Source organism: Anneissia japonica, unplaced genomic scaffold (assembly GCF_011630105.1).
Source record: "Anneissia japonica isolate Jap-2015-1 unplaced genomic scaffold, ASM1163010v1 scaffold6997_len847652_cov182, whole genome shotgun sequence".
NCBI lineage: Eukaryota > Metazoa > Echinodermata > Crinoidea > Comatulida > Comatulidae > Anneissia > Anneissia japonica.
In genome coordinates, this window is record NW_022730884.1 from 576,895 (window position 1) to 591,137 (window position 14,243).

Consider the following 14,243-nt stretch of genomic DNA (forward strand, 5'->3'; position numbering starts at 1 on the left):
GTGGAATGAACCTAACAATACTACAAAACAAAATAAATAAAGATGTGGTAAAATCAGAGTATTATCAAATCAGTATTATTATTATTATTATTATTATTATTATTATTATTATTATTATTATTATTATTATTATTATTATTATTATTATTATGATATATTATAATTATAATTATTATTATTATAACATTATTGTGATATAATATTGACACAATAATGGTAGCAAAATGGCAACAGTTAGGATTTTAGTTTTGTTCGATAACTTTTTTTAGCTTAGCTCAAAGATGTTCTTGTCAAATGGGGGCGCTATATAAAAATTTCACTATTATTTTAACAGGTGGTTTGGCTGCGATCAAGCATTCTTTGATACCTTGCTTGACGCAGCGGGTTCATACAAGATTATTCTAAAGAGGTTTAGTAGAAGCTTGTTGTTTAAAAATTTAGAAAAGTTACATTCAGAGTGTGTCCTTACAAGTTATAAACACAACATCATTGTGTGTGGGTAATTTTTTAATTGCGAATATGGCTAATCAACAACCTGCAACAACGAAGACCATGACTGGCGACCAGATTCCAGGCTCAACAGGGACAGGACTGACATTTTTGCAACTTGCGCCGACGTCCAATATGGCTCAACAGTTTGCTCCGACTACACCGAGCTACCAACAAATTCCACAGTTACAACTTGTTCAAGGCAAGACATTTTAGGCATTGTTTATTTCATAATTTAAGTTTTAACGTCTCTGTTTTGTAGCCTAGCGTGTTGGTATACAAAGTTACAGTATCATGAGATGAGTGAGCTGCTAGAGTATAGTCAAATAATCGTTAAAACGGCTTGTGTGTAATGCAGGTATTGCAGGTATATGTAAGATCTTGTGTGTCCAATATTTATGATTTGGTGGTGATTACCAAAGTTTGTACAATACATTGTTATTTATTATATAATTGTTTTTGAGTTATTTAAATCAATAGAGACGTGAAGTAGAAACATTATAATTATCATGTATATCTGTAGTCCTAAATATGTCCGTTTATTAATAGACAATGACTAAAGTTACACCAGTCTCAAACCAATTCCTAATTTTGATTTGATATTGTATGTATGAATGTGATAAGGAAAGTAATACAGTAGTTATAACTTAGAAGCGGTAATGGCGTAACTTAAACAGTTTGGTTTCCCAACCTTGAGGTCGGGGTTTTAATCCCTTGCTTGCATTTCGTTTGTGTCCTTGAGCAAGATACTTTGTTTGCGTTGGTTCTCCCCACCAGGAGTATAAATGGGTACCTGGTGGGGTTAACTGCTACTGCGACAATATGCTAAACTTAAAGCATGTGGATCCAATGATCACGGAAAAACGTACAGCGCTTAGTAACTTCAACGAAAATAGGTAACAATAATTGGTTTAATACTTGTGCAACAATATCTACTGCCTTTCTAATGTTTTGTTGAACAATTATAGGATGATACGACTTTTAACAGAATTTATTGGAAAAGTCCTAAAATTTTACTTTATTTAAGTTCAATTGAATTTGAATTTGTTTATTTGAATTGATGCAGAACTAGATGTTTCACTCCAATAAATATATTATCTCAATCATATCTGTTTATTTTATTTCATTATTTCAAAGTTACTAGAGGCTTCGTATGTATAATTGGATTTAATATTTAAAATGTTTTTTTTAAGGCCAACAAATGCTGCCCTACCCAACTTTATATCTGCAGCAGAGTGGTGCTAACATGGGGCAGCAGATCCAGCAGTTTCATCTCATACAGCATCCGACCACTGGTCAGGGTAGTCACCAGTTGATGCAACTTTTGCAGACGCCACAATCCACCAACCATCAGTTTGCAGCCGGTCAGTTATCGCAGCAGCTACAACTGGTTCAACAGCCTCAGTTAATTCTTGTGCCACAAAATCAGTTCGTTGGTAGCACTCCTCAGACTCCTCAGGTCTTGTGTGGTGCCCCAGGTTCATCAATGCTTCCGACACTATTACTTATGCACCCCAACTCGGTGAAACAACAACTGCCTGTCAACACTAAGGTAAACATTACTAAAGGTATCTTTCTACACTACGCTTCGTGTTCAATGTTCATTTTGTGTTTTTTGGATGTTGTCCAATGTAAATTGTTAATATTTTATTGATAGAATACAAATATAAACTCCGAAGATAAAGGAACCAAAGACAACCAAGAAAACCAAAGCGAGAACCCATGTGCAATAACCCTACCAACATCCGATTCTGTAAGGGATTTCGCCGCGGCAGCTGTTGCGTCAACTCCACTTGAGGAAACTACAAAATTAATGAAAACGATATCACTGGATAACAGTTACAGTTACCTGAATTACAATCCTGATATGGAAGCCGTCCTTGAGAATACATTATTCGTTAGCTGTGGTACTGAATCAGACGCTGCTGGGCGATCGACTTCTTCTGGCATTCGACCATCTTCCCCGATGTTACCTTGTTCAAATTATGGATGTAAGATTCGCCAGTTGAATCACAATTGTAAAAGGAACCGACTAGAGCCTGGGCCCGTTTCTGAAGATGAGCAAGCGTTATCTGACGATTCTAGTACGACATTTACACATGACCAACATCTTCATGGTGTCTGGATGAGTTACGATGACGACAGAATGTTCCGTTATAAACCAATCACTGCTGATCGGAGCTCGGATGAAACGGCCACTAGTATTGGGTCTGAAGATGAGATAGACTCATCCCACACCGCAATCCAAGATGATGAAGCGCGATATAACAGTTTAGCACAAACGGACGAAGCAGGAAGTCAGAACGATGCAGAAATTAGCACCGAAGTGGAGAATTCCTGTGAAACCCAGTACCAAGAGCGGCCTGTCTTGGACAGCATTGACGTTATCAGCCCGTATCCCAATACAAAATCCTCATTTGGGGCTGGTAGCAACAGTAGCGAAGGACAGAAAGATTCAGCATTTGAAACCAGTGATTCTAATAGTGAAAAAAGTTCCCACAACGGAAACCAAATATCCTTGGAAGCAGGACCTCCACATGGAAATTACCAGAGTTCTCAGCAGACAACCGGTGGATCTTCAAAGTGTAATCCTAAAAAAGGACCCAAGGCGTCAAGCAAGCAGACAGTGATACCAAAAAACAAACTTAACCCATCTTCCCTTCAAGTTCCCAGAGATTCGAAACGGAAGTCCGTGTCACCAACTCCAGTAAGCAAGTTTCACCAGCAAACTATAAACCAAAGAAAAACCATTTCCCCGGCAACAAGAAACTTCAAAGCTTCTGGCAGGCCATGTGGACTCAAGGCAGGCATCAAAGTTACCCGTAAGTATTGACGGCGTGCGATTAATACTAATGATTACTTTTACCTATTTGTATGAATTAAAGTAAAACGAATTGCTGTGCATTATATAACTTTAAAAAATGAAAAAAAAAATAACAGGCCTATTTCATGATTTTTAACCAGATGAAATTCTTTCAATATTGTAATATATTGTTTTTCTATTGCTGTAACCGAAGATGATAAAATACGATACTCCTTTGTCATTTTAACATGGTAAAAATGAATGAAATTAGTGTTGATTGATCCTATAAGCAAAAAGAGTAGTGCGTGCAATTCAGAATATAAAAGAAAGAATAAAAAGATAATAAAAAATACATTCCGTGAGAGAATCATATGGGTCATATGGTGAATGGGGACCTCAGAATCAAGAAGAGACCACCATGACCCACCAGCTGAAAAGAAAAGACAGAGCTGCCCTGAATCTGAAGAACAGCCAGATACTAACACCAAAAGGTGAAAACAATCTGGGAGTCACAGAGACAGAAAACAGCTAACTATCTGCTGGTGGATCACAATGAGTCTCCTAATCACCCGATAAGGTCCCCACCAACCAATACGAGACATGCTAAATATTACATATTGCTTGGACGCTACGTGAATGTTAATTAATATGTTTGTTATAAACATTATCACCATTAACTCTGCTGTGGGAAATGTTGGTTTTGATTTTCCACTATTAACACGCTCCCTCTCTCCCTTCGTAAATATCGCTAATGATATTTTTTTTAAACATTTATTTAATTATTTAATTTATTTATTTATTTATTTATTTGCAGTTCCACTTCGTAAAGCAGGAACAAAAACGACCGAATCGACAAAACCAATCAGTAAATTTGGAGGATGCAGAGTTCCCACATCAAACGACTGTCGTTCATCTGGAAGGGGCGATGCTTATCAACTTAAACTGTCAAAACGAGGGGAAGAGGATCGTCCCCGACAAATATAGAACATCGATCCAAAAATCAATTTAAAAGTTAAATGTGAAGATAATTGCATTTAAACCATCGAATAATATTTATTATAGTATACTGTATATTATATAAAAGAAAACATTAGAATTTGTCGTCTTGTGAAAATTGTCTTTGTCTTTGGTGGTGCATCCTATTTAAGAAATGTATGCTGTAACACAACGTACTTATGTAGTAAAATATAACTTGAATTTGCCGTTCTAAGAGAAAATAAGAGAAAATGTATTTGCCGTTCCAAGAGGAAAATGTAATTGTTTTGATGCATATGTGAGATTACATACCGTAAGTATAGATTATATAGTACTCTAGGGTTGTTTATATATAATAAAATAGACGTAAGCGGATGAGAAATATTTATTAATATTATACAAGAAATACGAGAACAAAGCTGAATAGTCAATAAATGCCCGATTGCTGTCTGAACACTGTTATATAGGCCTATTTTGTATGGCTCATTCCTAAGCCTTATATCTCCAAACAACATATATAATGAGCAATTAATGTGAAAACAAGGTTCTAGAAGCACATTATAATGATTGAGCGATGTTCAATGCTAATTCAAATGCTTTGAAGCTGTTAAATAACTACGGTACATATTGTGATATCTATAAAAAAAAATTAGAAAAAAATGAAAAGCAAATATATATCTATATACTTATATATATATAATGTATATTAATGTGGTGTGTTTGTAAAGTTATATGCTATCCTGTAATCTAGAAATTGAATTTAGACATTGTGTAAATATTCTGTTGGATTCATATTAGAATGCGGCCTAGATTGAAATAAACTGCAACATCAACATGCTTTAAATGGTTCAAGTTATTCCAATAGCTTTGATTTTAAAAAAACTATTTAGTACAAAAATACAAAATGGAAATGTAAGTATAACCTTTATGGTGTACACTGAGTTTAAGTACAAATAGTATGTCACTCCAAAAATAAGGCATTTTTTTTAAATTCTACATTTCACTTATATTAATTATCAGGAATAATACATAATACAAAAAAAAAACAATTTATATACAGTACAAGTTACCAGAAATCCCAATTAATAAGCATTTATAGCCTCTAGTTTAACTACTAGTTCCACGAAGTTTGTGAGCCACCAATAATGATTCTATGCATCTAGTTAAATTCAATACTCTTAGCATTTCTTGTGTTAAATTAGATTTTTTTTTAAAGTTCGGCTTCATATTACTATAACCGCCCTTTGATTGACATTATGACAGTTACCATTATGTATATGCTTCAGATACAATTTGAAAAGGGAACAATTTAGATTTGCCATGGACAAGTCCCTTGTTATAGTTTTCCTTTATTCTAGATAGCGCCGCCAACGAGCGAATAAAGTTGGTTTATAATTTTATCTTTGGTTTGAGTCTTAATAATCCTAATCCGAAAAAAAAGAAGAAATTGAGTATGGGACGCCAATTAAATTTGTTACGACGCGCATTAAGTGCAATAAAGAGTGAGTAACCCAAAATTAGGGCCTGGAACCCAGACTAGGTGAAGAATCGAAAGCTCTATCAATTTCGGGGATTTTAAATTATATAGAATTTTTGATCTAAAACGTTTTGTCGATTTTCTCCTCGTCGGAAAAGAGAAGCTGACTGACCCATTCCGAACCCGCTAGTGCCACCCCTGTAACGGTGCGAGGCCTGATTATACTTATAAACACTCTTGTTGAGATTGAATGTTCGTCGTCAATACGACTGAATAAACTACAAATTAAAACTGTTGACAATATGACAACGTCACGTTATATCATCCCGCTCTATATTTTTTGGATACATTTTCTTTGCCATCCGTACAAAATTTTCGGCAGCGTCTAGGTCCAGTAAGCGGTCCTGGAGAAAGAATGTTAAATATTTAGTGTTATAGAGAAAAATGAAGTGAATCCTTAAAAGGGTGTAGATACAACAATAAACCTACCTTATAAAACACTCAAGATACACATACGTTATTTTCAGGGGTGGCGCCAGGATTTTCCCGACAAGGGGTCAGTTTTCCCCGACAAAAGCAATGTGGGCGTGGTCGAGCTTCGATTAAAAGGTTTTAAAAGTGGTCCAGGGGCGAAGCCCCCGAAAATGTTAACAATTTTCGGGTTTCAAAGGCTTACATAATCGATTTTAGAGTCTACTAATATGTAGAAAATATATATAATTTTTTTCTCCCCGACGAATTGAGCTTTTTCTCCCCGACGGGGTGGGGGTGGGGGATGTGTCCGCTGGTTATTTACCATCGTCACTCAATTCATGTCTCTACTTATTACATTACATTTACAACTAGAGTAATCGCATTCTTTGTAAATATTATTATTACCCTTAAAATTGTTCTCATTACACTTGTCTTGTATAGGCTATATGTTACACCGTAATAGTCGTTATCACAAAACATTTTCCAATTCAGCATAATGATTATCAGTATCTTTCATCATCATGTCTTAACTACGATTAGTATTTAAACCTATATTCTGACTATCACTGTCGTCCTCATTGGCATCATCATCATCATCGTATCATCGTAATCATCATAATCATAATAATAATAATCATCATAATCATAATATTCATCATCAGCAGCAGTGGCGTCGGCACCGACAGTGAAGAACAAGAGTAACAACAGGATGGACAGCGACAACAGAGTGGTAGCAGTTTAAGCAGATACAACAGCAGCAGTGGCATAAGCTATTTTTGTGCTCAAACTATTTTTCACCCGGACCCCATATCTCGTAGCTCCTGTTACTGGGCTTCAGTAGCAGGAACGTGTGGCGTCATCAGCAATAGAAGTAGTAATTGTATGATCATCATTATTATTGTAGCATAAAGAAAATAAGAAACTAACCAAGATTATTGTGTACCGTTGCGGTTGCGTCACGTCCTCCAGGAAAATAGAAGTCTGTGTGACTAACTCGTCGTGCAACTGATGTGCCCTCTGTGCTGAACCCAGAGTTTTTACTTCAGACGATGAGGTAACGACTAACAAAGCTTGAGAATCGTCACTGAAACCTGTTAAATGAACATAATAATAATGATATATCTTAATGTAAACAAATAACTTTTTCAAATTGGTATTATTTTGACCCATGTATGTACATTATGTAAGGATAAAATTGAGGTTTGGAGAATGTTTTGCTACTGAAGTTGGTACATTATGGCAATAAGTTAAAAATAAACTTTTGAAAAATTCTTTTGAATCTACAATGAAAGACGTTGTTTTTATATGCTTGGACAATAATGCTTTTAAATTGTAATTTTGTCTTCATGCAAAATTATTACATCAATTCTTGTTAGAAGAACATGTGAAAGCCCAATTATAAAGATTTGTAAAATGCTAAAGAAGCAAACCGAATAATTGCTTACAGAAAAAATACTAATAATCAATAAAAATAGATTGATAGGAAAATATTAATCTTTAATTACAAATCATTGGAAAACAGTATGTAGATGCATGAATTCACAAGGTTTATTTAATTTAAATGTATCTGTTTACTTGATGCAATAAAGGAGAGAGACTGACAAAAACGTCTTATTAGCAATATATTGTTGAACCGCTTGATTAGCCATGTTGTATTAAAAAATTGGTTGGCAGCATGCAATGAATGGGTAATCAGTATAGTGGGCAGGGCACCAAGAAGATAATAATAATAATGTCAACTTATAGGGTGCACGTATCCATATCTAGCAGAGCTGCTCGCGGCGCCGATGGTAGAAATTACAAAAATGGAGACAAAACACAATGATATTGAAAAAAAAAACACCTAACAATACCTACCTAATAATTCCAATACGGTATCTTTGAACAGGGCCAATAGACCCTTAATAATAATAATAATAATAATATTAATAATAATAACAATAACAATAACAATAACAATAACAACAACAACAACAACAACAATAATAATAATAATAATAATAATAATAATAATAATAATAATAATAATAATAATAATAATAATAAAAATAATAATAATAATAACGTGCTGAAGATTACTTCATCCAAAGGTTAAGACAAATATATTTAAGATCTCATTTATTCTATCAACTGTCCGACTATACGACAGAGACTTTAACCGTTTATTATTCTCGACTGTTGCACATGAAATCACAACTCATCGTTGCAATTTGTTCATGGCGTATATTTTCTTTGTATTGTATTAGTATTATTTTATTATAACTCATTATCAATATATTTTGTTTGTTTTGACGTACAGAACCTTACTTTTTTAGACCTATTCAAGATTCAAGATTCAAGATTCTTTATTTGTGTCCGTTCGGAAAATCAGTTGGTGCATCACATCGCAAAACAAAATGCAGTAGTCAGTATAAATAATAAATAGCTAGTAGTGGAGAAAATAAATTATAATTAGGCCATAAAACTTATTTAATATTTTGATTAAGCATTCTAATGGAAAGTGGTTGAATGAATTAAGATATCTATTTGGTCTACAGACTTGTGATTTTAACCTTTTACACGAGGGTAGCCAAGTAAAAGATGCATTTAATGGGTGGGAACTATCTATTAAAATACTCTTTACTTTATCAATAATTTTAATCTCACAGATATCATCTAGTTGTCTATTTTATTGAAACATTTTTCCAGCCTGATTTATGATACGTTGTAGTCTGTTATAATCGTGTTTCCTTAAATTACCAAACCATACATAACTTCCAAACAAAAGAGCACTTTCAAAAAAAGAATAAAAAAGGCTCATTATACATGTATCAACATTGAATGACCGCAATTTCCTTAAGAAATATTATTATGTGGATCCAAGATATCCTAAGCAATAGAGTACAAAGTTTTGCTGGAACTATTTTATACCCTATCACTACACATATTGGATCACCTCAGAGATACTATTATATTATATATATACACAATTGCATACTGTACCTAATTGATCTAAAGTTTTTTTCCAACGTTGCCGTATTGCTAGTCTCAGAGAGCGTATTTTGCTTATTTCAATATCAAAATCCATCCATTCCTACAAAACGTAAAGAGGAAATTATAAGCTTATTTATAATAAGCAAATTTAATACGGAAATCAGGCCCATAACTAGGCCAAATTTACAAGAACCAACATTCCTGTTGTAGTACAGTATAAGTATCATCCGCCTTTTCTCCCTATCCCGATTCAACATCATACATTTGTTATTTTAGCAAAGCGCATCGATGAACTTTGTCGTAAACATAAAGCTTTCAAACTACTAGCCATTCTAATTGCATAATTCTATTACAGCACATGTCGTTCTTCAATTAGCAGAAAAGCAGATATCTCCCTCCCCATTCTGTTAATATTATGGATTTCGATATACAATTGGTCTATCAAATCCTTACTTTTCTTATGTAGGAGGATATGTTCTATCAGAATTTTGTCCTGAAAACGTTTTGTTTTTAATTTATTTATCATTATATTCGGCACACATCAAATCATGAAATGGCCAAAGGGGTGCCAAGAGGACATGTTCTTCAATCTCACTAATTTCAAGCTCTATGTTTTAAAATTAATGTAACTTTGCTGAGTAAATTCAATAAATTCAAGCTAAAATGAGTTTGTGTGTGTGTGTGTGTGTGAATATTATTTCACCAATGCTTACATGTTTTTGTATGTTCATTAACAATATTGACTGACATAACTTATACATTAATTCTTTTCAACATATTGCAGAAATATATTACTGAACGAAGGATATTCCTTGCCATTCCATTCCACCCAAGATACAGACGGCTCCGTATTATTAAGCAATAATATGGAGTACAATGTATCATGTCAATATATAACACAATAGCCTGCTCAAATTTCAGTATAAGAATTTAAAAAAAAATCACACTCTCCAGGTATCCACAGCACTAAACAACTAGTTTACGTAAATTGTCAATGATCAGGTACTGGGATTCGTTGTTTACATATTTGGCAGCACCCAGTTCAACAACGGCCAACTAGACGACTAAGTGAACACCGATATTCTTGGGAAGACTCTCCTTCTCTGTTTGGAACCGGTGCAACATCAAAACGTCTACTAAAATGTAAGTGTCCTCTACATGCTTACAGATAACTTTTAGATTTCATAAAGATCACTTTAAGTTGATTATTTTTACGAACATTTCTTTGCATAAGCTTTCTCCCACCTTTACACTTCACAGACACCTATACTGGGAAGGCGACTGTATAGACGAATTCTTAATAAATACATATGACAAAACTTCTTTTTAGTGAGCTCTGGATAGGTAAACGATCACATGAAACAGCACAAAAATACACTCTTAAGCAAATCTTCCATTAAATATTACTAGCAACATCGAACAATTTGAAAATGACAGCAACTCACACACAAAGAGGAGGGTGAAAATGCATACCGACTTCCAAAGCCTGGACTGGTCTCATCAGCCATTGATATAACATGAAGAGAGCACATGTATAGCCAATGGTGACCAAATTCATGCTTAAAATGAAGTTATAACGTTTAAACGTTCTTTGCCAAGCATTATAAATATATAATTCTGAACTCTTTACCATTTATTTCTTTGTATTGATGCCGTTGATATCGGCCATCAAAATATTTTATCGATAGCACATACCGGTATATTTAAAACTAAATTTTCAAGCCCGTGTCTCAGCGTCGGCCAAAATAGAAAGATGATGATGATAGATGTGCATTTGTAAGACAAAACCCACCTGAGATCCAGGAGTTTCGTTGTCTCTCTTCTGAATTATGTTGTAAAGTCTCCGGTCATCATCTGCTTCCATATGTGTGATGTCACCTGGCTCACTCCATAAATTCTCATTATCATACATAGGCTGATTTGTTAAGATGTCATCTACGTAATACGGAGACCGTACAGGCCTAAAGCAATTCAATAAGATTATACATGATGTCAAAATGCAGAATCATGGAGTTATAGTTGTACTGTCCAAATAATTACTTGTTTATTTACGCATATAAACTGCCACCTATTAAAAGAATAGGCCTACTAGGCTAATACCTAGCTGCCTGTATTGTGAGAATATATCTCCACAGTGCTAAATGAGTTGCCCGTGCGCTAGACTACACTGTCTTTTTATCATTTTATTGTCTAGCTTTATAGCTAGGTGGCACAGCCTTATGTTTCATAAGGCCGGTTCTTAATATTAGCCACGTGGTAAATAAATTAATAAACATAATAATACAAATATAGTATAATTAGCAAAAGAGAATAAAAACCAGCATAGCGAAAAACAAAAGATACAGTGGTGAGAATGATGATGATAATAATGAAAGATGGTAGTAATGACAATGACGACGATGTTCATAATGGTGATGAGAGTGGTGATGATTATGACAATCGTTGATAGAGATACAAGTCTTTGTAGAAAAGAGATATACTTTATTTAGAGCATTCACAAAATTTCACTTACGAAATTAAGGCCTGTCGTTCTTCAGCAGTGCTCTCGTATGGTGGAGTTGTAGGCCTGTATCTCGCAGGGCAGCATAAACAATACTCCATTACTTTCTAAGCTACTATTAAGGTTGAAGGAAGTCAAGTTAATCTAGATTTCAAAATGTGAAAGCATCGAAACTGTGTAAAAATTGAAACGTGACGTCATCCGGTTGTGTATATCACTTTCATTTAATTTTCATGAGACAAAAATAAGCATAACTAGGACATAGTATCGTATAAACCATGTTTTACTACATAATGCACATATATAGGCACATACCGATGTATACTGTATGTGCTTGTGTACGACCGAATACCTAAAGTCTAGCATTCAGCTGGCTCAGTAACACCGCTGAAAAATTTGCTAACACAACCTTTTTCCTGTATCTTATCATTGTTTGCTCGTTATTAATAAACTCGTCAACCTGTTATACAGTGAGTGCCGGCTTAAGACACTCGCCTTGATAGTAAACGATATTTTATTCATACAACTGGAAAAAATAATCGTTCGTTAAAGGGCTATGCTTGATACGATTATAACAACATATGTTCCTATACGAGTACTGTCTTTAATATTAACTATCTGTTTATATTGAATAATAAGGTATAAACCAAACTCTATCGATGATCAAGGTTTGTCTCATGGTAGACCCAAAGTCAACGTATGCATTTCGGTTCTGTTTCAACGGTGCTCGAATAGCAACAATATGTTTTAATCGTATCAAGCATAGACCTTCAACGAACTGTTTTTTTTTTAGTTGTATGAAGAAAATATCTCTGTTAGGATTGAACTCCAACCGCTTACTATCAAGGCGAGTGTCTTACAGGTAAACCACAGTGACCTATACGTTTACCTCAGGCGCAGATCTAACGATCTAACTACCAGAAACCATCTCTCATATAGAAATGTATATCCATTTACATTGCATATTTTGGGGTGTGTAGGTGTGTGTGAATTATTTAACTTATAGTGCGGCTTATAATAGATGGAATTCCATTTTCATATTTCACAACGTCCAATATATTAACTACCGTATATACTATTAACTATACTTTCATGGATCGAATGGTGAATATGGTATGTCCGTCCTACTATATAACTAGCCTTATGATTTACAGAAACGTTCTCAAGCATTACACAGCACTGTAATTTGCGAGTAAGAGAGACAAAATAGAAGATCTTGCTGTAGAAACATACATACCAAATTATCCGGTGCAAACCTACCCAATTGCCAAGCTATTGGAATCCTTTATGATCATGGTTATTTCCAATTTTAGCGACCATAGATCAATACTTATCATCATGACCTGTAGGCCTATGACTCTTAATTATTTACTGTACAAAGTTTCCAAGTCAGGTGACCAATGGGCCTACGTGTTATTATGATACTTGTGTAATCACCAAGCACGATCATATAGATAATTTTTCATAACTCCGTAATTAGTATGCCAAGAATTTACCAAAAATGTCAGAGTTCGTGGTGTGTAATCATTCATAATGACATGTGTATTTAAAAAGAGCTGGTTAATATGCATCCAAATCAAACATAATAATGTTTACACAGCACCTATTTCGATTCTCTTTGTGACTACGGTCATTTGGAGGGAATTATATTTATTCCATAAAAATAGTACAATTCACGACTGACGTCATTTCACTGTACCTTTTCCGTTTGTAAATTTCAACGTTCGTTTTTAGTTTTAGTTAGAAGAATTGTGCAGCTTTATCCCAACGAAAGCATCTAAAGCTATCGATGGCACATTTTATGCTACTGTCATCCATGAATGGAACAAACTTTCAAGCAAAATAAAGAGCTCCGCCAGCCTTTCATTATTTAGAAAAATGGTAAAAGACTACTTATCGAATAAGAGAGGGTCATAACGAAAGAAATCATGTCATAAAACCTTGTCAAGGACCCCAACGGAAATAAACCTATGTAATTGGTTTTCTTGGGCTATCCTGGTCGATATCAACTTCTTGTTTTTTCATCTGCTCCTTTTTAATTTTTTTAAAAAATTTAATTTAATGATACCGTGTTTTTCGTACAATTTCATTAACAGTACCACAGTACTCTGTAACAACTTTTTAAACTGCTTTTTTTTTTACCTTTTTAATACTTTTTATTGGTTTCGATAAATCTCAATACTGATGTTTTTATTAATTGTTGTTAACTTATCTTTTACCGTTCTTAAATCTTTATTTCGTTTCTGTGTATTTTAAAATTTTTAACCCTTTTATCTTTTTTAACCCTCTTATCCTTTTTTCTACGATTTTTATAATATTTCTAAAAGAAATTTTACATATTAAAAAAAAAATCTTTTGAATTACTGTTTTAAATAGTTTTAAGTGGTTTTATTTGTTTTTTCTTTGTATATGTTGATATTGACCAAATAAATGAATGAATGAATGAATGAATGAGATTCTATCTCCTTGTGAGTGCCAGGGCCGGCGGAACTTATAAGCAGGCGTGTAACAGGGGTCTTGGGTGGTGATACCCCCCCCCCCCCCCCCCCCCC

General features: G+C 34.2%; 2 protein-coding genes across 8 annotated transcripts; one reads left to right on the top strand and one right to left on the bottom strand.

Annotated features, from left to right (window-relative positions):
- The first annotated feature begins 337 nt into the window (after nucleotides 1-337).
- On the top strand, nucleotides 338-5,103 carry LOC117115155. The gene is made up of 4 exons (XM_033258843.1): nucleotides 338-691; nucleotides 1,683-2,041; nucleotides 2,147-3,311; nucleotides 4,107-5,103. Exons 1-4 carry the CDS (start codon nucleotides 520-522, stop codon nucleotides 4,274-4,276), a joined length of 1,866 nt encoding a protein of 621 aa, XP_033114734.1. The 5' UTR covers nucleotides 338-519; the 3' UTR covers nucleotides 4,277-5,103.
- Nucleotides 4,635-13,088, bottom strand: LOC117115157 (melanoregulin-like). 7 transcript variants are annotated; one of them, XM_033258850.1, is made up of 6 exons: nucleotides 12,929-13,088; nucleotides 11,704-11,803; nucleotides 10,984-11,152; nucleotides 9,201-9,291; nucleotides 7,146-7,309; nucleotides 4,635-6,148 (listed from the first exon to the last, which is right to left on the bottom strand). In XM_033258850.1, the coding sequence occupies exons 2-6, from the start codon at nucleotides 11,790-11,792 to the stop codon at nucleotides 6,056-6,058; spliced, it is 606 nt and encodes a 201-aa protein (XP_033114741.1). In that variant the 5' UTR covers nucleotides 11,793-11,803; nucleotides 12,929-13,088; the 3' UTR covers nucleotides 4,635-6,055. The 7 variants fall into 7 exon arrangements, with proteins under 7 accessions (XP_033114741.1, XP_033114740.1, XP_033114739.1 ...); XM_033258849.1 differs by having other exon boundaries at nucleotides 11,704-11,806; XM_033258848.1 differs by having other exon boundaries at nucleotides 11,704-11,835.
- Between the last annotated feature and the right edge of the window lie 1,155 nt (nucleotides 13,089-14,243).

What these genes read in the sequence shown, in the direction of transcription:
- LOC117115155 (XM_033258843.1), top strand. Translation starts at nt 520, where the DNA reads ATGGCTAATCAACAACCTGCAACAACGAAGACCATGACTGGCGACCAG. An exon ending in AACTGCCTGTCAACACTAAG is followed by an intron (nt 2,042 to 2,146) that starts GTAAACATTACT and finishes TTTTATTGATAG; the next exon opens with AATACAAATATAAACTCCGA. An exon ending in GGCAGGCATCAAAGTTACCC is followed by an intron (nt 3,312 to 4,106) that starts GTAAGTATTGAC and finishes ATTTATTTGCAG; the next exon opens with TTCCACTTCGTAAAGCAGGA.
- LOC117115157 (XM_033258850.1), bottom strand. Translation starts at nt 11,792, where the DNA reads ATGGAGTATTGTTTATGCTGCCCTGCGAGATACAGGCCTACAACTCCA. An exon ending in ACGAAACTCCTGGATCTCAG is followed by an intron (nt 9,292 to 10,983) that starts GTGGGTTTTGTC and finishes TACGTTTTGTAG; the next exon opens with GAATGGATGGATTTTGATAT. An exon ending in AACGGTACACAATAATCTTG is followed by an intron (nt 6,149 to 7,145) that starts GTTAGTTTCTTA and finishes TTCTTTCTCCAG; the next exon opens with GACCGCTTACTGGACCTAGA.